The 23,423-nt window shown below is 40.1% G+C and overlaps 1 protein-coding gene and 2 long non-coding RNA genes across 8 annotated transcripts in view; 2 read left to right on the top strand and 1 right to left on the bottom strand.

The window, feature by feature from the left end:
* Positions 1 to 10,698, top strand: part of LOC137215441 (uncharacterized) — an 82,248-nt gene extending 71,550 nt beyond the window's left edge. The window contains exon 5 of the long non-coding RNA XR_010939293.1: positions 7,219 to 10,698. This is a non-coding gene — a long non-coding RNA (uncharacterized lncRNA). The remainder of the gene's footprint in view (positions 1 to 7,218) is intronic.
* The window catches only part of ZFP1 (ZFP1 zinc finger protein), a 38,140-nt gene extending 24,215 nt beyond the window's left edge, over positions 1 to 13,925 (bottom strand). For 2 of the 6 annotated variants that reach the window (XR_010939291.1, XM_067720686.1), the window contains exons 1-2: positions 13,764 to 13,925; positions 7,280 to 7,338 (exon numbers count right to left, since the gene is read on the bottom strand). Coding sequence is in view for 4 of the 6 variants with exons in the window: in XM_067720686.1 (XP_067576787.1) it covers positions 7,280 to 7,294 (15 nt within the window). In the remaining 2 variants the exon portion in view is untranslated. Of the gene's footprint in view, positions 1 to 7,279; positions 7,339 to 13,455; positions 13,528 to 13,763 lie in introns of those variants that run through there. The other 4 variants (XM_067720685.1, XM_067720678.1, XM_067720679.1 and 1 more) reach the window with 4 other exon arrangements.
* A 4,262-nt stretch (positions 13,926 to 18,187) lies between these two features.
* Positions 18,188 to 23,191, top strand: LOC137214375 (uncharacterized). The gene is made up of 4 exons (XR_010938876.1): positions 18,188 to 18,430; positions 19,868 to 19,985; positions 21,016 to 21,412; positions 22,824 to 23,191. It is a non-coding gene; the product is annotated as an uncharacterized lncRNA (long non-coding RNA).
* The last annotated feature ends 232 nt before the right edge of the window (positions 23,192 to 23,423 follow it).

Raw genomic sequence — 23,423 nt, 5'->3', positions numbered from 1 at the left:
GAACAAAAAATCTTACAATTCATATGGAAACACAAAAGACCCCGAATAGCTAAAGCAATCTTGAGAAAGAAAAATGGAGCTGGAGGAATCAGGCTCCCCGACTTCAAACTATACTACAAAGCTATAGTAATCAAGAGAGTATGGTACTGGCACAAAAAGAGAAATATAGACCAATGGTACAGGATAGAATGCCCAGCAATAAACCCACTCACATATAGTCACCTAATTTATGACAAAGGAGGCAAAAATATACAATGGAGAAAAGAAAGCCTCTTCAATAAGTGGTGCTGGGAAAACTGGACAGCTACATGTACAAGAATGAAACTAGAACACTACCTAACACCATACACAAAAATAAACTCAAAATGGATTAAAGACCTAAATGTAAGACCAGACACTGTAAAACTCTTAGAGAAGAACATAGGAAAAACATTTTTTTTTGTTTGTTTGTTTTGCGGTACGTGGGCCTCTCACCGTTGTGGCCTCTCCCGTTGCGGAGCACAGGCTCCGGACGCGCAGGCTCAGCGGCCATGGTTCACGGGCCCAGCCGCTCCGCGGCATGTGGGATCTTCCCAGACCGGGGCACGAACCCACGTCCCCTGCATCGGCAGGCAGACTCTCAACCACTGCGCCACCAGGGAAGCCCGGCTAAACACTTTTTGACATAAAGGACAGCAAGATCTTTTTTGACCCACCTCCTGGAGTAATAAAAATAAAAACAAAAATAAACAAATGAGGCCTAATTAAACTTAAAACCTTTTGCACAGCAAAGGAAACCGTAAACAAGATGAAAGACAACCCTCAGAATGGGAGGAAATATCTGCAAGTGAAACAACAGACAGAGGATCAATCTCTAAAATATATAAACTGCTCATGGAGCTCAATATCAAAAAAACAAACAACCCAATTAAAAAAGGGATGGAAGACCTAAATAGACATTTCACCAAAGAAGACAAAGAGATGGCCAAGAGGCACATGAAAAGATGGTCAACATCACTAATTATTAGAGAAATGCAATTAAAACTACAATGAGGTATCACCTCACACTGGTCAGAAAGGCCATTATCAAAAAATCTAGACACAGTAAATGCTGGAAAGGGTGTGGTGAAAAGGGAACCCTGCTGCACTGTTGGTGAGGATGTAAATTGATACAACTACTAGGGAGAACAGTATGGAGGTTCCTTAAAAAACTAAAAATTGAACTACCATATGACCCAGCTATCGCACTACTGGGTATATACCCTGAGAAAACCATAATTCAAAAAGAGACATGTACCACAATGTTTACTGCAGCACTATTTAGCCAGGACATGGAAGCAACCTAAGTGTCCATCAACAGATGAATGGATAAAGAAGATGTGGCACATATATACAATGGAATATTACTCAGCCATAAAAAGAAACGAAACTGAGTTACTTGTAGTGAGGTGGATAGACCTAGAGTCTGTCATACAGAGTGAAGTAAGTCAGAAAGAGAAAAACAAATACCATATGCTAACGCATATATACGGAATCTAAAAAAAAAAAAATGGTATTGATGAACCTAATGGCAGGGCAGGAATAAGCATAGACGCAGAGAATGGAGTTGAGGACATGGGGAGGGGAGAGGGAAGCTAGGGCGAAATGAGAGCAGCATCAACATATATACACTACCAGATGTGAAACAGATAGCTACTGGGAAGCAGCCGCATAGCACAGGGAGATCAGCTCGCTGCTATGTGACGACCTAGAGGGGTGGGATAGGGAGGGTGGGAGGGAGGCTCAAGAGGGAGGAGATATGGGGATATATGTATGCATATGGCTGATAAACTTTGTTGTACAACAGAAACACAGTATTGTGAAGCAATTATACTCCAATAAAGATGTATTTTTAAAAAGTAAACAAAATAAAATCAAGTGGGTAATCAGGGACTTCCCTGGTGGTCCAGTGGGTAAGACTCCGCACTCCCAATGCAGGTGGCCTGGGTTCGATCCCTGGTCGAGGAACTAGATCCCACATGCATGCTGCAACTAAGAAGTCTGCATGCCGCAACTAAAGATCCTGTGTGCTGCAACGAAGATCCTGCATGCCGCAACTAAGACCAGGCGCAACCAAAATAAATAAATTTTTTTTTAGAAAAGATAATCAACAAGGATCTACTGTATAGCACAGTGTACTCTAATAACCTATATGGGAATAGAATCTGAAAAAGTAGATATATGTATGTTTAACTAAATCACCTTGCTGTACACCTGAAACACAACATTGTAAGTCAAATATACTCCAATATAAAATAAAAAATTTTAAAAAAAGGTAGGTATGGCTATATTTAAATCAGACAAGGGGTATGACCAGAGGTAAAGAGGGACATCCCAAAATGATAGAACAGTAAATCCATCTGGAAGACAGAAAAATCGTAAGTGTGCATGCACTCAATAAATGTACATGAACTCAATACAGCTTCAAATTACATCAAGCAAAAACTGACAGAACTAAAGTGAAGAATGGACAAATCCACATTCATATTATCTATAAACCAAGTATCAGATCAGAATGAAGACATTTTCAGAAAAGCAAAGTTTAAAAAAATGTATTTCTCACATACCCTTTCTCAAGAAGCTACTGAAGAATCTACTTCAATAAAACAGTAATTCAAAAAAGACAAAGACAGGGGAAAAGGCAAACAAAAGATCAGTAGGAAAGGTGAAGGAAATCCCTAGGAGGAGTTTGAAGGACATTGCAGAATGGTAGTGATTCTCCATTAATACTAAATTGTTTGTCATACAGATTGGAATAGTGTGATTCAAAAGTAGGTATTTTGAGGGCCATCATAAGATGCCTAGTGACATCGTATCACCTTGTTAACCTCAGGGCAGAATACCCTAGTGATCCTGGCCCAGCTTCTTATCTGTTGGGGTTGGTTTAACTTTGGTTTGGCTTGTCTTACACAAGTCCTGATGACATCTATCTCTCCCCTCCACACCAGGCTGACTTGGATCACATGAGGACACTCATTTCATCTCACAGAAGTACTCTGCTTTGATCTATTCCTGAGAGTTGGCAGTTGACTAGTGAGCTAAGAAGCAGAGAACACTGAGCAGCCCACTCACTCTAATTATATTCTTGTCAGACATTCAATACCTGATTCACACTCTGACCCTGCCAGATGGTCCAACCATGTGAGCCCTATGTTTTCCTATGTTTTTCATGACCTTGCCAATGACTTCTCCAAATGAGATTTTTGTAAACTCTCAGAAAAACTGAAGCCAGACTATGACTCAGAGACTCTATTCAGCTCATCTCCCAGGAGCCTTTATTCAATAGTAGCAGAATTTCTACACACAATTAGATTTCTGCTTGCTTGATAAGTTTTGCCACATTGCTCCCCAGTAAGTCTGTACCATTTTTTACTACCACAAACAATGCATGAGTGGTTTCACCACTCTATAGCTAACACTGGCTAATATATCTCGGAAAAACAATGATAAAAATCTTAAGTCTTGCTAAAGGAAACATTGGTACATAAAAGGACATCTTTTAGACTGTATACATCTAGAAAAAGAAAAAAAACTCCACCAGACAAAAAATTATGCAATATAAATCGCAGTTATAGTTTTTCAAGACTGAATTTTGTATTGATTAGGGATATATACATACATGGTAAAATCTTTGAGGAAAGCAAGGGAATAAATAACAAAAATGTCAAGATAGTGGCTACTTACTAGCAGGATTCAATCAGAGAGTGTATCATAAAGAACAGATAGGGACTTCCCTGGTGGCGCAGTGGTTAAGATTCCATGCTCCCAATATGCAGGGGGTCCGGGTTCGATCCCTGGTCAGGGAACTAAATCCCACATGCATGCCACAACTAAGAGTTTGCATGCCGCAACTAAGGAGTTGGCGAGCCACAACTAAGGAGCCCACCTGCTACAACTATGCAGCTCGCAAGTAAGACCCAGCACAACCAAATAAATAAATAAATTTTTTTTTTTTTTTTTTTGCTGTACGTGGGCCTCTCACTGTTGTGGCCTCTCCCGTTGCGGAGCACAGGCTCCGGACGCCCAGGCCCAGCGGCCATGGCTCACGGGCCCAGCCGCTCCGCGGCATGTGGGATCCTCCCGGACCGGGGCACAAACCCGTGTCCCCTGCATTGGCAGGCGGACTCTCAACCACTGCGCCACCAGGGAAGCCCCAATAAATAAATATTTTTAAAAAAGAACAGATAATGTTCTATTTCTTAATGTGAGTGCCCATTTATTCTTTAAAGTACACATATTTTTATACATGTTATAACATGTATAAAGAGTATTATAATGCTTTATACACTCATCTGTACACATATTACATTACACAATAAAAAAAATCAGAAAAAAATGAGGAAACTCTATGCTCTGATATGGAAAGACTTCAAAAATATGTTATTGAGTGATAAAAACACACATAATCAAGAGAATGAAAAGACAAAGACATCTTTGTAACACACATACCTGATAAAGGATTGATATCCGAAATATATAAAGAACTCTCAAAACTCAACAATATGAAAACAAACAACCTGATTTAAAAATGGGCCAAAGTGCAGCCAGTATGGAAAACAGTATGGAGGTCCCTCAGAAAACTAAAAATAGAATTACCATATGATCCAGCAATCCCACTCCTGGGCATATATCACCAAACAAAACTATAATTCAAAAAGATACATGCACCCCTATGTTCATAGCAGCACTATTCACAATAGCCAAGACATGGAAGCAACCTAACTGTCCACTGACAGAGGAATGGATAAAGATATGGTATATATATATACAATGGAATACTATTCAGCCATAAAAAAAGAATGAAAAATGCCATTTGCAGCAACATGGATGGACCTAGAGATTATCATACTAAATGAAATAACTCAGACAGAGAAAGACAAGTATCATATGATATCACTTATATGTGGAATCTAAGATGACACAAATGAACCTTTCTGTGAAACAGAAACAGAATCACGGGTTGGGGGAGAGATGGAGTGGGAGGTTGGGGTTAGCAGATGTAAGCTATTATATAAACAACAAGATCCTACTGTATAGCACAGGAAACTATATTCAATATCCTATGTTAAACCTTAATGGAAAAGAATATTTTAAAAAAACAATGTATATATAACTGAATAACTTTGCTGTACAGCAGAAATTAACACAGTATTGTAAATCAACTATACTTCAATAAAACAAATTTTTAAAAACTGCTAAAGACCTTAACAGACACCTCACTAAAGAAGATATACAGGTGGCAAATAAACACACGTAAAGATACTCAACATCACGTCATATCATCAGAGAATTATAAATTACAACAACAATAAAACACTGTTAAATGACTATTAAAGTGGCCAAAGTTTGGGACTTCCCTGGTGGTCCAGTGGGTAAGACTCCATGCTCACAATGCAGGGGGCCCAGGTTTGATCCCCAGTTGGGGAACTAGATCCCGCATACATGCCGCAACTAAGACCCGGAGCAGCCTAAATAAATAAATAATAAATAAATGAATATAAAATCATTTTTTTTAAAAAAGTGGGGCTTCCCTGGTGGCGCAGTGGTTGAGAATCTGCCTGCTAATGCAGGGGACAGGGGTTTGAGACCTGGTCTGGGAAGATCCCACATGCCGCAGAGCAACTAGGCAACTAGGCCCACAACTACTGAGCCTGTGCGTCTGGAGCCTGTGCTCCGCAACAAGAGAGGCCGCAACAGTGAGAGGCTCGCGCACCGCGATGAAGAGTGGCCCCCGCTTGCCACAACTAGAGAAAGCCCTCACACAGAAACGAAGACCCAACACAGCCAAAAATAAATAAATAAAAAGCCAAGCATTTGAAGCCCTTAAAAAAAAAAAAAAGTGGCCAAAGCTCACAACACTGACAACACCAAATGCTGACGAGGATGTGGAGCAACAGGAACTCTCACTCACTGCTGGTGGGAATGCAAATGTTACAGCTACTCTGGAAGACAGTCTGGCAGTTTCTCACAAAACTGCACATATTCTTGCTGTACACACTGGCAATTGTGTTCCTTAGCATTTACCCAAATGATTAACTTATATCCACACAAAACACTGCACAGACATGTTTATAGCAGCTTAATTCATAATTGTCAAAACTTGGCAACAACCAAGATGTCCTTCAATTGCTGAATGGGTAAATAAATGATAGTACATCCAAACAATGGAATATTATTCAGTGATAAAAAGAAATGAGCTATCAGCCATGAAAACACATGGAGGAACTTTAAATGCGTATTACTAAGTGAAAGAAACCAATCTGAAAAGGCTACATACTGACTGATTCCAACTGTATGATGTTCTAGAAAAGGCAAAACTAGGGGGACAGTAAAAAAAAAAAAAAAAAACCCAGTGGTTTCCAGGTGCTCAAGGAAAGTGGGGGAGTAGATGGAGCACAGGGGATTTTGTGGGCAGTGAAACTATTCTGTAAGATATGATAATGGTGGGTACACGTCATTATGTATTTGTCAAAATGCACAGAATGCATGACACCAAAAGCAAATCCTAATGTAAACTATGGACTTTACTTAAAGTATCAATATTGGCTCATCAACTGTAACAGGTATACCACATTAATGCAAGATGTTAGTAACAGGGGAAACTGTGCAGAGGGAGAAAAGGAGTATATGGGAACTCTGTACTTTTCACTTAAATTTTCCATAAGCCCAAAACTGCTCTAAAAAATTAAGTCTGTTCATTAAAAGTAAAACAAAACACATATAAACAGAACAGTATGATTAATATGCTATCTTATAATAACCTGTACTTATACTTGTGTAAATATGTACAAATACATTCTGCAATGCCATTCAAGAAAGTAATGACAATGGAACTCATGGAAATTAGGGGGAGAATTTAAATACACACCCGCATATTTAGTGAGTTCTCTAGCATCATGCTAATCTGACCAGAAAAATAAAATACACACTATAGTACCCTGAAGAATGCTATATGAAATAACCAGAGACAAAATAATAAGCTGTTTAATTTTTTTTTCTGGGGATGCTGTTCAAAACACCATCTATATGAAGGTCCATAAAATTTATTCAGACCTAATACTAGAGAACCAAGGAAATGGTATTCATAATCAATGCAAGACACTTAATTAACTTGATTTACTTTTTGGCTGCTGGTATTGATTATTCTTACTATGTTTTCCTGAGTTTTACTCATTTATACCTTTCTATTTCATTTTCTAGGTCCTTATAAACTTCCTCAAATGCACAGAAAAATAAAATTGGGAATAAACAAACAACTCACCTGGGATTTGTTCATTTTCTACAGCTTTTGGGTAAAGGCAGAGAACTATGAAGGCAGAACTGAAATAGAGGAAAAAGAAAGGTATTGTTATTAAAGATCTGGCCTGCCTCAGAACTTCTAGAATGACTTGTTTGGAAATCCTTACACATCACCTGAGAAAATACCACCTCCTGAGCTAGTCCTTTTGCCTGTTCAGAAGGGGCAAAAAGGATCATGCTGGCAGCACTCACTTTCAATCAAACATTATGAAATATCTGAAAAGGTAAGACAAAGACAACCCACTATCAACTGACAAAACAGTCAAAAGAAACCATGATTGATTAAATTATTGGACAGGGAATTTAAAACTATGATTCATATATTAAAGCTTTAAAGGAAAAGATTTACAAAATGAATGAACAGAGAATTTCGAGATGGAAACTTCAAGAAAAAAATGGAAATGCTAAGAAAAGCACAGTAACAGAGTCGAAAGAATACCTTCAATAGGTATTACAACAGAGTTGAGGAAATTTTCAGTAAATCTGAAGATAGGTCAAAAGAAATTACCCAAACTGAGACACAAAGAGAAAGCAAAGGGGGAAAAAGAAGGACAGAGAATCCAAGGGCTGTAGTACAATATCAAATGGCCTAACAAAAATGTATTGGGATCCCAGGGACTTTCCTGGTGGTCCAGTAGTAAAGAATCTTTCTCCCAATGCAGGAACGCAGGTTCGATCCCTGGTTGGGGAGCTAAGATCCCACATGCCGCGGGGCAATTAAGCCCTTGCACCACAACTACTGAGCTCATGAGCCTCAACTAGAGAGCCTGCGTGCCGCAAACGACACAGCACACGCACCACAACTAGAGAGAGAAAATCCTGCATGCCACAGCTAGAGAGAAGCCCATGTGCTGCAACGAAGTGCCCGAGTGCTGCAACGAAAGATCCCGCGTGCTGCAACTAAGACCTGACATAGCCAAAAATAAATAAAATAAATAAATAAATAAATAATCTTTAAAAAAATGTATTGGAATCCCAAAAGAAGAGAAAATGGGACAGAAGAAGTATTGAAGACATAATGACCGAGGATTTTCCAAAAATACTGAATGATATCAAACCACAGATCCAAGAAACTCAGATAATTTATCCAAAAAGGATAAATATCAAAAAACAAAATAAAATGGACACATCTGGACATACCATATTCAAACCAATGGAAACCAAAATTAGAGAGAAATTCTTGAAAGCAGCCAGAAAAAAAACCTGACATGTTACATACAGACATACCTCATTTTATTGCTCATCACAGATTGCCTTTTTTTTTTTTTTTTTTAAACAAATTGAAGGTTTGTGGTAACTTTGCATTGTCAGATGATGGTCAGCATTTTTTAGTGATAAAGTACTTTTAAATTAAGGTATGCACATTTTTTTAGACATAATGATATTGCACACTTAATAGACTGCAGTAAAGGTAAACATGACTTTTATATGCACTGAGAAACCAAAATATTCATGTGACTTGCTTTATTGCAGTGATCTGGAACTGAATTAAAGAATCACAGAGAATTTCTCATCAGAAACTATACAAGCTGGAAGACAATGTAGTGACATCTTTAAAGTGCTTTAAAAAAGAAAAAGAAAAAAAAAAAAAGAAAAAACTACCAATCCAGTATTCTATACCCAGCAAATACATCTTTCAAAAAATAAAAGTGAAAATAAAAACCTTTTCAAACAAACAAAAACAGAAAATTCATTCCCAGTAGACCTGTACTACAAGAAATATTTAAAGAAGTTCTTCAGGTAGAAGGAATATGATAACAGACAGAAATGTGGATCTACACGAAGAAATAAAGATCTCTGGGAATGGTTAAAATGAAGAGAAATATAAAAGACATTTTTTCTTACTTTTAATCAATCTAAAAGATACTTGACTGTCTAAAGCAAAAAGAGTAGACAAGTTTTGTGAACTTATAGCATACGTAAAATATATAACGATAATAGCACATAGATGAGATGATGAAATTGTTGATGGCAGTATATTGTTTTAAGGATCTTACATTACACACAAACAACAGACTATATTTAAAGGTTCACTGTGATTCACTCAAGAAGTTTATTTAAACCTTAGGGCAACCACAAAAAAATTTAAAGAGGTATAAACAATAACCAAATAGTGGAGAAAAATATGGATTCATGAAAAACTACCACTAAATCCAAAAGCAGTCAGAAAAAGAGGAAAATAGGAACAAAGACCAGATGGGCCAAGTAGAAGAAAACTAGTAAGATGGTAGATTTTAACCCAACCATGTCAATAATTCATTGTACAAACACACCAATTAAATGACAAAGGTTGCCAAACTGGATAAAAAAGACCAAACTACGTGCTGTCTAAAAAGCAATGTGTTTGGGACTTCCCTGGTGGCACAGCAGTTAAGAATCTGGCTGCCTATGCAGGGGACACGGGTTCGATCCCCGGTCCGGGAAGATCCCACATGTCCCGGAGCAACTAAGCCCGTGTGCCACAACTACTGAGCCTGTGCTCTAGAGTCCGCACACCACAACTATTGAGCCCACATGCCACAACTACTGAAGCCCGCATGCCTAGAGCCCGTGCCCTGAAGCAAGAGAAGCCACCGCAATGAGAAGCCCACACACTGCAATGAAGAGTAGCCCCTTCCTGCTGCAACTAGAGAAAGCCCGCATGCAGCAATGAAGACCCAACACAGCTAAAAATAAATAAAGTAAAAGCAATGTGTTTTAAATATAAAAACATAGTGACGAAATAAAATTTTAAGACAGAACAAGAAATTTAAATGTAAAATTCTGTCCTTTGGGCCTCCTCCCTCTCTGTTTAGTGTGCAACATCCAGCCGCATTACACATTAACCAGACCTTCTCAAAGATGGGAATGCCTACTCAACCATAAAGATCTTTTTTCTTTCTTCTGATGCTAGCAATGTAACTTCTTAAAAGGTTAACATTCTTTCTCAACTCTGTAAGGGGGTCATGATGACTTGCTGCTCGCTTTGTAAGTGCTTACCTGGACTACTGTATATTGGTGAACTTTATGTCAGTACGTCATTTTGATGTATGATCCTTTGTCTCAAAAAATGTATATGACTGTGCCTTCAACTTCTAACAGGCAGGACAGTACTCAGAGCTTCTTAGAGTCTGTCTCCTGGGTTACAATCCTCAGGCTGGCTCAAATAAAATTCTCTTCCTTCTTGATTGTTAATTGAATTTTCAATAATAGCTAGATCAAAAATAAAAGGATAAAAAATGATATTCCTTGGGACTTCCAGTCCAGGGCAGTCCAGGGGTTAAGACTCCACGCTTCCAATGCAGGGGGCACAGGTTTGATCCCTGGTTGGGGAACCAAGATCCTGCATGCTGCAAGGCACAGCCAAAATAAGAGGAAATAAAAAATAAAAAATGATATTCCTTGCACACACTAATCAAAAGAAAGCTGGACTGATTAATATCAAGCTAAGTAGACTTAATAAGAAATATTACCAGGGATAAAGTGTGATATTACATGTCACTGTGCTAAATGACACATGATAAATGTATCGAATCACCAGAACATATAACAATCCTAAATGTATATGCACAAGAGAACTTCAAAATACAAGAAGCAAAAGTTGATAAAAGTGAAAGAATAAATAGATAAATCACAATTATAACTTGAGACTTCAATATTCTTTTCTCAGTAGGTGACAAGAGAGGTAGATAAAAAAACAGTAAGGATACAGAACTCAACCACACTATCAACCACCCTGACCCATTTAGTATTGACAGAAAACTCTACCACCAACACAGCACAATAGTCATTAAAGTACATAAAAAACATTCCCAGGGACTTCCCTGGTGGTCCAGTGGTTAAGACTCCACACTCCCAATGCAGGGAGCCCAGATTCAATTCCTGGTCAGGGAACTAGACCCTGCATGGCACAAGAAAGAGCCCACATGCCGCAACTAAAAAGATCCTGCATGCAGCAACGAAGACCCGGCACAGCCAAATAAATAAATAAATATTTTTTAAAAATCCCCAAGGTAGATCATATCCTTAGCCATGAAACCAATCTCAAGTTTTAAAGAACTGAAATATATAACAAAGTATATTCTTTGACCAAAACAGAATTAAACTAGAAATCAATAATAGAAAGAGATGTAGAAAATCCCCTAATGTTTGGAAATTAAATAACAAATTTCTAAATAACCAATGGGTAAAAAAGGAAGTCACAAGGGAAGTTTTTAAAAAACAAGCAAACACAGAATTGAATGGAAATGAAAACAAAACATACCAGAATTTGAGGAATGCAGCTAAAGCAGTATTTAGAGGACAGTATTTAGAGGACGTTTATAGCATTAAAACCAATGTCAAGGGACTTCCCTGATGGCGCAGTGGTTAGGAATCCTCCTGCCAATGCAGGGGACACACGGGTTCAAGCCCTGGTCCAGGAAGATCCCACATGCTGCAGAGCAACTGGGCCTGTGTGCCACAATCGCTGAGCCTGCGCTCTAGAGTCCACGAGCCACGACTGCTGAGCCCATGTGCCACAGCTGCTGAGGCCCGCACGCCTGGAGCCAGTCTCCGCAACAAGGGGGGCCACTGCAATGAGAGGCCTGTGCACGTCAGAGTAGCCCCTGCTCGCGTCAACTGGAGAAAACCCGCACGCAGCAACGAGGACCCAATGCAGCCAAAAAAAAAAACCAATGTCAAGAATAATTGAGACGTTACTACAGATGCTACAGACATTAAAAAGTTATTCTTTCACAAAAGATTGATAAACATTAGCTATGTTAATTAAGGAGAAAAAGGAGCAATCCCAAATACACAAAATAAGAAAAGTGGGAAATATCAACAAACTCAAGAGAAAAAAGATGAAATAATGGAAAAAAAATTCCATCTTCAATAGCAATAAATTACTACATAAGAATAAAGTTAATAAAAATGCGAATATTTTACGAAAAAACTTATAAATGCTGGCAAGAGGGAAAAATGAAAGAGGAACAAATGGGAAGGCCTACAGTAAGATCCAACATCATAAAGGTGTCCATTCCCCCTAATTAAATGTAATCATTAACTGGATCATAATAAAAGTACCAACAGGGCTTCCCTGGTGGCGCAGTGGTTGACAGTCCGCCTGCCGATGCAGGGCACACGGGTTCGTGCCCCGGTCCGGGAAGATCCCACATGCCGCGGAGCAGCTGGGCCCGTGAGCCATGGCCGCTGAGCCTGCGCGTCCGGAGCCTGTGCTCCGCAACAGGAGAGGCCGCAACAGTGAGAGGCCCGCGTACCGCAAAAAAAAAAAAAAAAAAAAAAAAAAAAGTACCAACAGGGCTTCCCTGGTGGCGCAGTGGTTGAGAATCTGCCTGCTAATGCAGGGAACACGGGTTTGAACCCCGGTCTGGGAGAATCCCACATGCCACGGAGGAACTGGGCCCGTGAGCCACAACTACTGAGCCTGCGCGTCTGGAGCCTGTGCTCCGCAACGAGAGGCCGCGATAGTGAGAGGCCCGCGCACCGCGATAAAGAGTGGCCCCCGCTTGCCACAACTAGAGAAAGCCCTTGCACAGAAACGAAGACGCAACACAGCAAAAATAAATTAATTAATAAACTCCTACCTCCAACATCTTAAAAATAAAAGTCCCAACAAATTTCTTTAAAATATAACTTATTCTAAAGTACCAGTGGAAATCATTAGTAAAACTTGTATAATCTTAAAGTAGTGAAGGCTTTTGGGTGTCATAAAAAGGAAGAGCAGTAAATTCAACCATAAAGAAATTCAAAACGCCTCCATGGCAAAAACCACCAACGAGCAAAATTAAAAGGCAAATAAAAAAATATTTCCCATTCATATGACAAAATACCAGCTGGCTGTGTGACCTTGGGTAAATCACTTCACCAGAGCCTTCACTTTTCCTTCTGTTGAAACTGAGGAACTAAGCGAAGACACAGGGTAGGTGTGAGGATTGGGTGAACACTTCAGCTGAAAAGGCTCTTGCAAAGAGGTCACAGGTCTTACTCATTCAGCAATTTGCGCATCAGGAAACTTGGGAAACCTTTCAAGCCTCCCTCCATCCCGCGAGGCCCTGGGCAGCCGCACGCGGCATCCGGGCGCTGCCAGGTGCGCCCGGCCCCGCCCCCAGCCTCGCCCTGCGCCCGCCCGCCCGCCCGCCCGCCGGGTTTCAGGACCTGCTGCCGCGCGGCCGAAGACCTTCGCGGCGGGTCGGAGGCGCTTTGCCTGACAAAGGGAGGAAGGCTGGCCCTCGCCACCGCCCTCCCCTTCGGCCGTTCCCGCCCCCGCACGTCCGGCCAGGCGGGCCCAGCCGGTCCCGCGCCGAGGAGAGGGCCGGGCCGCCCCAGACACCACCCCGAGGGTCGCCGCCGCCTGCGAGTCACCGAAGTTTGGGCTTCCACCCCACGCGGGCACGAGCCCATCCCTCATCTCCTTCCCCTCGGCCCCCAGACCCCGCGGAGCTGCCTGGCAGGCCCCCTCATACCTGGAGGGGCACAGCCTCCGCTCGTGGCTCAGTGCCAGGCCGGGTCACGGCGCGGGGCGGCTAAAACGCGTGGAGACCGGAGCCCTGTCACCCACTCGCGGCGGGAGGTGGGGGAAGGGCGGCCACCGGCGCGCTCGCAGCATTGCACATGCGCAGATGCAGGGGCTGCTTGCCGTCCCAGGGTCCTCCGAGGGGTGGTCCATCGAACTTCGGGACTACATTTCCCATAAGCCTGCAGGGCCTCACCGTAGGGACTCTCAGGAAAGTCTTCACCTTGTTTAGCCGGTCGGATGAGCGCTGACCAAGATAATCCCTTGGCCTGGACTTCACTTCCACCAGAGCGGTTTATGAGTTATAACCACTACCTACCCCAAAATACAAATCCTGGCTTTTAAAGATTACACAGGTAATCTATGGTAACAGCATTTAAATTAGAAAATATGTATAAAATAAATATTACCCATAATCTCACTTTTCAAAGATAACTATGTAACATTAAGTTCACACCTTTCTGATATTTTTAAATAATAAAATCGGCCATAAAGATACCATGTGCTGCAAATTTTTTTTTTTTTTAAGTTTTAGGTTTACAGTAAAATATGAGGAGATGCAGATGTTCGTCTATGAGGAACATAGAGTTCCACTATACCACCTGCACCCCCACATGCATGGCCTCCTCCACTGTCAACCTCCAGTACCACAGTGGTACATTTGCTACGATCGAACGTACACTGACAAATCACCCGAAGTCCATAGTTTACACTAGGGTTCACTCTGGGTGTTGAACATTCTATGGGTTTTGGCAAATATATACCTCTTTGGCAAATATATGATGACAGGTATCCACCACCATAGTATCATACAGAATAGTTTCACTGCCCACAAAATCCCCTGTGCTCCGTCTATTCATCCTTCCCTCCTTCTCCCTGAGTCCCTGAAAGTCACTGACCTTTTTACTGTACTCTTAGGATTGTTACCAAGTCCAAGCTGCACCGCAGGCCAATAAATCAAGAGACGTTCTTGGGGCAAGAAATAGCGACTTAACCCAGAAAACCAGCAGACCGAGAAGAAGATGAATGTGTGTCCCAAAGAACCATCTTGCCTGAGTTAGAACTCAGACTTCTTTTACACTAAAAAAAGGGAGGGAGTAGGGTCAAACACTTCCTGGTTCCCCTCAGCCTCTGGAGGGGGTATGTTAATTTCTTCTTCCTGCAGTCATTCACAGGTGGGCCTGGTCAAGATGTTTTCTGTGAGCTGAAGAAAGGTATTTTAGCTTAATACACATTACCTGGGAGGCAGAGGTTCCCAGAGATGGTCAATTATGTATAATTTAAGCTTATAGGCAACATCCCTTTAGTGATTAACTTGTAATAGAATACGAAATTTCTTCCCTATTACACTTTCGCCTTTTCCAGAATGTAACATAGTTGGAATCATTCAGTATGTAGCCTTTTCAGATTGGTTTCTTTCACTTAGTAATATGCACTTAAAGTTTCTCCATGTCTTTTCATGGCTTGATGGCTCATTTCTTTTTAGCACTGAATAATATTCCATTGTATGCATGTACCACCACTTATTTATCCATTCAGCAATTGAAGGACATCTTCGTTGCTTCCAAGTTTTGACAATTATGAATAAAGCTGCTATAAGCATCCCTGTGCAGTGTTTTGTGTGGAAATAAAGTAAGTTTCTCATTTGTATAAATATCAAGGAACACAACTGTCAGATTTTATGATGAGAATATATTTAGTTTTGTAGAAACTGCCAGACTGTCTTCCAAAATGGCTGTACCATTTTGCATTCCCACCAGCAATGAATGAGAGTTCCTGTTGCTCCACACCCCTGTCAGCATTTGGTGTTGTCAGTGTTGTGGATTTTGGCCATTCTAATAGGTGTGTAGTGGTAGCAACTAGTTTTTAATTAAAACAACATATAGTCTCAAAAAATTACTGTTACTGAACCAAACTTGGGTCTGTATGCAAACAGTGAAGCCAGTCTATTGATACCAGGCTGTGGTGAAGGAAAGTGCAGGGTTTACTGCAAGGCCAAGCAAGGAGTAGAGGCGAATAATGCTTAAAACACTGGAATTCCCCAATGGCTTTTAGGGAAAGATTTTTAAAGACAGGGTGAGGGAGAGGATTGTGGGGTGTGGAGTAATCAGCTCATGGACATCCTTATGATTGATTGGTGGCGAGGTAATCAGGAGTCAACATCATCAACCTTCTGGTTTCAACCAGTTTGGGGTCTATGTGCTTGTGGTCAACATGTAGTTAACTTCTTCCACCTGGCAGAGGTTTCAGGATTTGCGAAATAGCTCAAGGATATGGTTCAAAATGTTATCTATAGCCCTTGCGAAGGAACTAAAGGTCCTTGAGTTTGTTTAGTGGCCGAACAATTATTATTTTGCCTTGCTTGACTGTTTCTCTTTGTTTTTGTATTTTCTCACTTCTCTGATTAAATTTGCTCTTTGGAACTTGGGGAAGGCCTACAAGGCTAAAGTTTTCTACAAACAAGAGGCAGGCAGAGGACATTGGTGGGGGCAGTTCTCTCCTGGGAAGACCCTATCATAGGGTTCTGCTCAGATATATTACTTGTACATCAATGTTCATAGCAGCACTATTCACTACAGCAAAAAGATGGAAACAACCTTAGTGCCCATCAACAGAAGAATGGATAAATAAAATGTGGTATACACATATAATGGAATATTATTCAGTCAAAAAAAGAATGAAGTTCTGGTACATGCTACCACATGGATGAACCTTGAAAATACAAATGAAATAAGCCACATACAAAAGGACAAATATTGTATGATTCTGCTTACATAAAGTATCTAGAATAGGCAAATTCATAGACAGAAAGTAGAGATTGCTGGGGACAAGAGTGGGGGAAGGCATGGGAGTTACTGTTTAATGGGTAGGGAGTTTCTATTTGGGATGATGAAAAAGTTCTGAAAAGAGATGATGGTGATGGATAAACAACACTGTGAATGTACTTAACACCACTGAATTGTATACTTAAAAATGGTAAATTTCATATTATATATATTTTACCAGAATTTAAAAAAATAATAAGCTGGGTTGAAGTGATTGTTGCATAACTCTGTAAATTAATAAAACTCAAAGTCTCAGCAAGGTATTTCTGTTATTTATTGTTTGTACCCTTTTGATTATTTTTTGTTTGATGGAATAATTCCATACTTCATCAGAAAGAAAAACAGAATACTCAGGATATTTTTTTAAAAGAGAGACTAATAACTATTAGATATAAAAATGTATTACAAAGCTAAAACATGAAAACTTTTTAGTACTGGCTCCAGAAAAAAAAAAAAGACTCAAGTGTATATACTAATTTTTTCACAGCACTTGTGAAAGACTGGAATTTTCCATGATTGTTCTTGGGCAACTAATTAACAATTTGGAGGAAAAAAATGTTAAACTCCTAAGACTGCATATTAGGACAATTAAGTATAAGCCGGATTCACGATTTAAATTTTAAAGTGAAAGTATCAAAGTAGTTGTAAAGAAATGATAAGGGAATGTTTTTTATATTCTTTGGGTGAGAAGCTATGACACCAAAGGCAGAAATCATCAAGGAAATAACTGACAAATTCAACTATAGAGACAAATTTTGAAAAAAATGCTATAAACGAAGTGAAAGACAAATAAGCTGGGCAAATATACATGGTACGTGAATGAAGAAAAAGGGTAGTCTTAATTTATGAACTCCTCTTATATGTTAATTTAACCCCATTAAGAAAAATAAGCTCAGTATATGAAGAACCAATTAAAGATGAAATACACAGAATTTATCAAAAATGTTTTCTCTCTACTCAAAATCAAAGAAAAGCTATATGATAACATATGTAATACCATTTTGACCTATAAGTTTGGCCAGTGTTTAAAAGGGTAATGAGACCCAGGACTGGAACAACTTGGAAAAATTTTTTATACAATTCTGGTGGGACTATAGTACATAAAATCTTTCTGAAGTCCTCATTGTATCAAAAGTTAAAAATTTTAAATTATCATAGATTTTAATCTTGTACATGATGTATATACATGAATGTTCTCATATTACAGCTTATATCTGCAAAACACTGGAAACAGTCTAAAACTCTTTCAATAGATGTAATTAAGTTGATATGTAAATGGAATTTGGGGAGACATTGAAAATGATAATGTATACTAACTCCATGGGGGAGGTGTCTAATGAGTTGAGAAATGAAAAAATGTAGATCACACAAGAGTATGTAGAGTGTGATCCTATTTTTGTAAAAATTATGCATAAAGACTAAATACTGAAATGTACAAAAAGAAGAAATATACACTCTTCCCCCAATAAACTGACACAAAATAAACTCCCTACTGCCTTATGCATAACAGCATAGAGTACTGTGTGCATGGACTGTTTCTGAAGACCGTGCAAAGTTCAAAACCACATTATTTTCTATTAATTTCCTCTTAGGAATAAAGGAAAAGTATAGAGGATGTTTTTTAAAAAAACATATTGCATATTTTAATTTAAATGTTGCTTTAAATTTTTTTGAACTTCCACTAAGGTTTCACTCTCTTCTCAATCAACTACCCAGCATGTCCTAGTGGTTGTTTGATCTTCCGAGCATGTTGTAATATCCACTTCCGTTCCAACAAGCACTGGCACCAACAGTAAGTACATGCTTGTATGGCACTGTTATTGGATGTAAAGAGATTTTAACTGTTATAATAGTGACTGTTTAAAGTGGAGCAAATATCCCAAACCTCATAAATAACAGTGTGGTTAGCTCACAGATATTGACAAAAAATTTTATTTTTGTTTACGTGCTCAGATGACATTCCCATGGGTCATAGACCCTAGATCATATGATTTTATCAAAGAACTTGTATACTCTGTTATATTAAAATCCATTGGTCTTTCTTGTACTTTGAATGGATCATTTATCCAGGCATGATTTTGTAACATCATGCCCTGGTCTTTGAAAAACACTGGCTTACTGAGTCATAAAGATCTTTGAAATGTTGATACATTTTATTACAAATAGTATCAAATGACCATAACAATATCATCACTGGTCTCATCAGAAAAGCTTTAATAAGTATTGGGAAGCAGAATCAGGTTTTTGCCAAAATTCAAATTTTTACTTGAAAGCTCCTTTTATCATTGGGCAAGAAATATAGTCACTTGTTTTCCTGGAAATGACAGCTCACTTCATTCATTTTTGAGAAAATGTCTGCCAAACACCCAGCCTTTGTTTGACTGTCAGCCATTCAAGTAAAAATGTTTCATGAGAAAAGCAGCTAGTTCAGCTCACGACTCAACCGCACAAGTGGTTTTCCTGGAGACAACGTCTTGCTTCTGTGTGTGCAGCAGAAGTACTTTGTATGTACTTCCCGTTTCATCAGACAGAATATTAAAAAGACATGCGCTCAAAGGTTGAGACAATACAATTAATCGTTTTTACTGCTCCATTAAGGTCATTCTTAAGTGAAACTGGCACTTCTTTCCTGCAATTGCGTGAGAGCGCAGAAAGCAGTGACTGCCAGGGAATTCCCTGATGGTCCAGTGGTTAGCACTCCATGCTTCCACTGCAGGGGGACATGGGTTCCATCCCTGGTTGGGGAGCTAAGATCTTGCAGGCCGCAGCGCTGCCAAAAGAAAAAAAATAGGTAGTGACTTCCAGTGCCGCTTGGTGCCACTGTCTGGAATCCTGCTGTGGCACCAGCAAGCTCCCCCACCAACTGCTTTTGCACCGTCAGTGCAAATGTCAACTCAACGAAATAGGAAAATAATGCCGAAGTGTTGTTATTAAAAGAGCCTTGACCTCCTGGATCCCATGCAAGGGTCTTGGAGACCCCAGGGGCCTGTGGATCACACTGTAAAGCACAGTCACTGTGCGCCATTATCACACCTAAAATATTTTAGAAGTTTCCTTAATAGTATTCAAATGTCCAGTTGTTGTTCATATTTCCAAATTGTTTCCATGAACATTTCTTCAAATTTTAAAAACTCAAGATCCAAATGAATCCACATCCCACGATTAATGTCTTTTAATACATAGGTCCCCCCCTCCATATCTTTTTTTGTTTTTTCTTTGCCATTTATAGGCTGAAAACACTGGATTGTCTATTCTGAAGAACTTCCACACAGTCTGGATTCTCCTGATCACCTTAAATTTTAATTATCAATTTTCTGTTACTTCATCTAGACTCAGAACCTGAGAAGGTCAAGGTTTAAGAAGAATTTTTGGCCAAATTCTAACAGCAATTCCTTACTCCTTGCCAGGTTTTAGAACAATTCTTTTTCTGAGTGAGAGGTTCAGGTTTTTTCCCCAAGCATCATTATTTTCTACTCCTTTATTCAGCATTCCTGCCATCAACATTTGTCAAGCACCTGCTGGTGGCAGGCACTGTGCTTGGGCACAGCTGTGAGCGACCCATAGCTCTCTCCCCTTATGAGCTTACATTCTACTTAGGGAGACAGGCAATAAACAATAAGTAAAACATAGAGCATGTCAGATGGAGTTCACTGCTAAGAGGGTCGTATCAGGAGTGTCGGGGTGTGTGTGCATTTTTGAGTAGAATGGCTAGAGAAGACTTTACTCAGCAGGTGAGGTTTGAGCCAAGACTCCATAATCACGTATTAGGCTCCATAATCCCTATAATCATGATTCCAAGACTCCACAATCAGACACCTACCAGTGGATGTTCCTTTCCTTGTATTATTTCCAGTGTCTGACAATACCACTCCATCTGGTCACCAATTTCTCCCAGCCAGTCGACCTGCCTCCCTCTTTTATATACCTGAGATGATGGAAAGGAATGATATCTAATCACAGCCTTTCCCTCCTCATTTGGGGCTCTGAGAAGTGGCCTCTATTTTTTTTTTTCATGGCAAAATTACACAGACTTCCCTGGTGGTCTAGTGGTTAAGACTCTGTGCTCCCAACACAGGGGGCCCGGGTTTGATCCCTGGTCAGGGAACTAGATCCCACATGACGCAACTAAGAGCCCGCATGCTACAACTAAAGGGCCCACATGCCGCAACTAAAAAAAAAAAAAAAAAAAAAGACCCCATGTGCCACAACAAAGATCCCATGTGCTGCAACTAAAACCTGGCGTGAAATAAAAAATAAATATTTAAAAAACAAAACAAAATTACAAAGTAGGGAGCCTGCAAAAATTCTCCTTATTTGGAGCAAAGTGAGTATCTCATGCTATCTTTCCTTTGTTTTTAACATAAATTAACTCTGGAGAACGGAACCAACCTGAACCTTGAAAAATTTAGTTATCTTAACTGAGTGTTTGACAAGGCCATCTTTCACCTCAGTGAATGAAGCGATCTTACATGGTTAATGGCTTAGAAGTCTTCATCAAGGATCCTCCGGGCATATAAGGACTGTCTGTCTCATTTATTGAGGCCTTTCCAGCACTGTGCTTGGTATAGATGAGGAATGAATGAATGACTGAGGCAAGTAGTAACGACGCTTGAAACCCAGCGTGTCATGCAGTTCTGTAGTCCTGTCCACCTGAGCGTACCAAGTGCTTGCCTACGCATCCTGCATCCTGCTGGAGTGGGTAGCTTCCAGCATCGTCCAACTTTTCAGGGCTGCCCACCTCAGGGGAACGGTGGTGGCCCCGCATAACACCAAGGTAGGTAGCTGCTCCTTCAGTTCTTCTTTCCTGCTAGCCGGGTCTTGGGACTGCAAAGAACTCCAGCTAGTTCCTTGCTATATCTCCTCCTTGTGGAGAGACACCTAAAGAATATCCTGTTTATCCCACCTTGGGGAAAAAAAAATCATAGTCATTTGGAATCAGGTTTATTACTGGGTGCATTGTTTTTTATAGAGAATTTAGAGATAATTTCATACAAGTCAGAAAGATGTGGGTTTGAGTATTATTGGACAAAGTATTATTACAAAATAAAGCAACTGCATCAAAGCTTCCCCTATTTTATGAGTAGATCCATACATAGAATAGATCAGGAGGCTATTGGTCCAAATACCTGTTTACAAACAGAAAAACAAAAGCCTGGAGAAGCCAACAAGTTTTAATTCTGAAAAAGATAATCTGTCTATGGCTTCAAAATGATAATATGACTGTTTTAGGGGGTCCCACAGACCATGCTCAGGTTCAGTTTTTCCTTAGAAGGACTCAGAACTCAGCAAGCTGCTGCACTCATGGTTACAGTTTGCTGCAGTGAAAGGACACAGATTAAAATCAGCAATGGAAAAATGCACAAAGGCCAAGGTCCTCGAGATACCAGGCACAAGATTCCATCTGTCCTCCCTCAGTGGTGTCATGCATACATCGCTTGATTCTCCCAGCAATGGTATGTGACATCACACATGGAGTATTGCTCACCAGAAGCTCAGGCAAGCCTTGGTGTCCAGGGTCTTTATTGCAGATTGGTGCTATAGGCATGTCTGACTGCCCACACGGCTGACCTTAGTCTCCAGCCCCTCCCCAGGTCGAGCTGATACCATGTGGACCGAGGGCCCCAGCGTAAAGCATCTGGCTGGTTCAAGGTCTCCAGGTAAAGAAAAACACTCTTATCAGACAGGATATTCTACCAGCTTAGAGGTTAGAAGTTACCTCACAAGGGCTGGGCAACAGTCAAGCCTTCCTTTGGAAGGTACAAGGTTTAGACAACCCACACTTGCTAAGTTAACCCTTTACTGCATAAGGCCCTACACTGCTTTTTTTATGCCATGGGAAATTGGTTTTGTATTTTGTTTTTCCAGGAAAGCAATCCTGAAGAACACTGAGGTGTTCTTCATACACAAGCTATCATTTCTTTGTGTCCAGCCATGGGTCACATTTTGCTAAATAGCTTGAAGGAAGTTTATTTCTGTATCAGAAGTAGTTGATATCTCAGTGGGATTTAGAGGTCATTATGGAAAAGGAGTGGCCTCAATTACCACTTGACTTTGCAGGTCTTCTTATCAGGAGGTGCAGTCTATTTCCCTGCCTCTTGAATTGAGGCTGGCTTTGTGACTTGCTTGGCTACAAAGCTATGAAAATCATGATATATTGGCCCTCACAGATTCCTGCTTTCTCTTAGAATGCTGTTGGAACACGAGAAACCACGTGGAAGAGAGCAAGTTGTCCTTCTGAGTCCCTTCTAGACCAGCCTACAGCCAGCTGACGCCCAGATATATGAGAAATTCCAGTTGAGATCAGCAGAGCTGCCTACCCAACCCCCCAAATTAACCAAAAATGCACAAGTGAGACCAGCCACGACCAGAAGAATCACCCAGCTGACCTATAGACTCATGAACAAGAATAAATGTTTACTGGACTTCGCTGGTTTTCCAGGGGTTAAGACTCCATGCTTCCAGGTTTGATCCCTGGTTGGGGGAATTCCGCATGCGGCCAAAGAAAAAAACAAAACAAGACAAACAAAAAAAAGAATAAATGACATGAATAATATCAATGTTTTCTTAGGTCAGTCTCCCAAGGCAATAGAAATAAAAACAAAAATAAACAAATGGGACCTAATCAAACTTACAAGCTTTTGCAAAACAAAGGAAACCTTAAACAAAACAAAAAGACAACCTACAGAATGGGAGAAAATATTTGCAAAGGAAAAGACAGACATGACAAGGGACTACTGTCTTTTTTTCTTTTTTTAAATTATTATAATTCTTTTTAATTTTTTTTT

Source organism: Pseudorca crassidens, chromosome 20 (genome assembly GCF_039906515.1).
Source record: "Pseudorca crassidens isolate mPseCra1 chromosome 20, mPseCra1.hap1, whole genome shotgun sequence".
Lineage (NCBI taxonomy): Eukaryota > Metazoa > Chordata > Mammalia > Artiodactyla > Delphinidae > Pseudorca > Pseudorca crassidens.
Note: the sequence above shows the minus strand (reverse complement) of the source record. Positions and strands in the feature narration are given on the sequence as shown.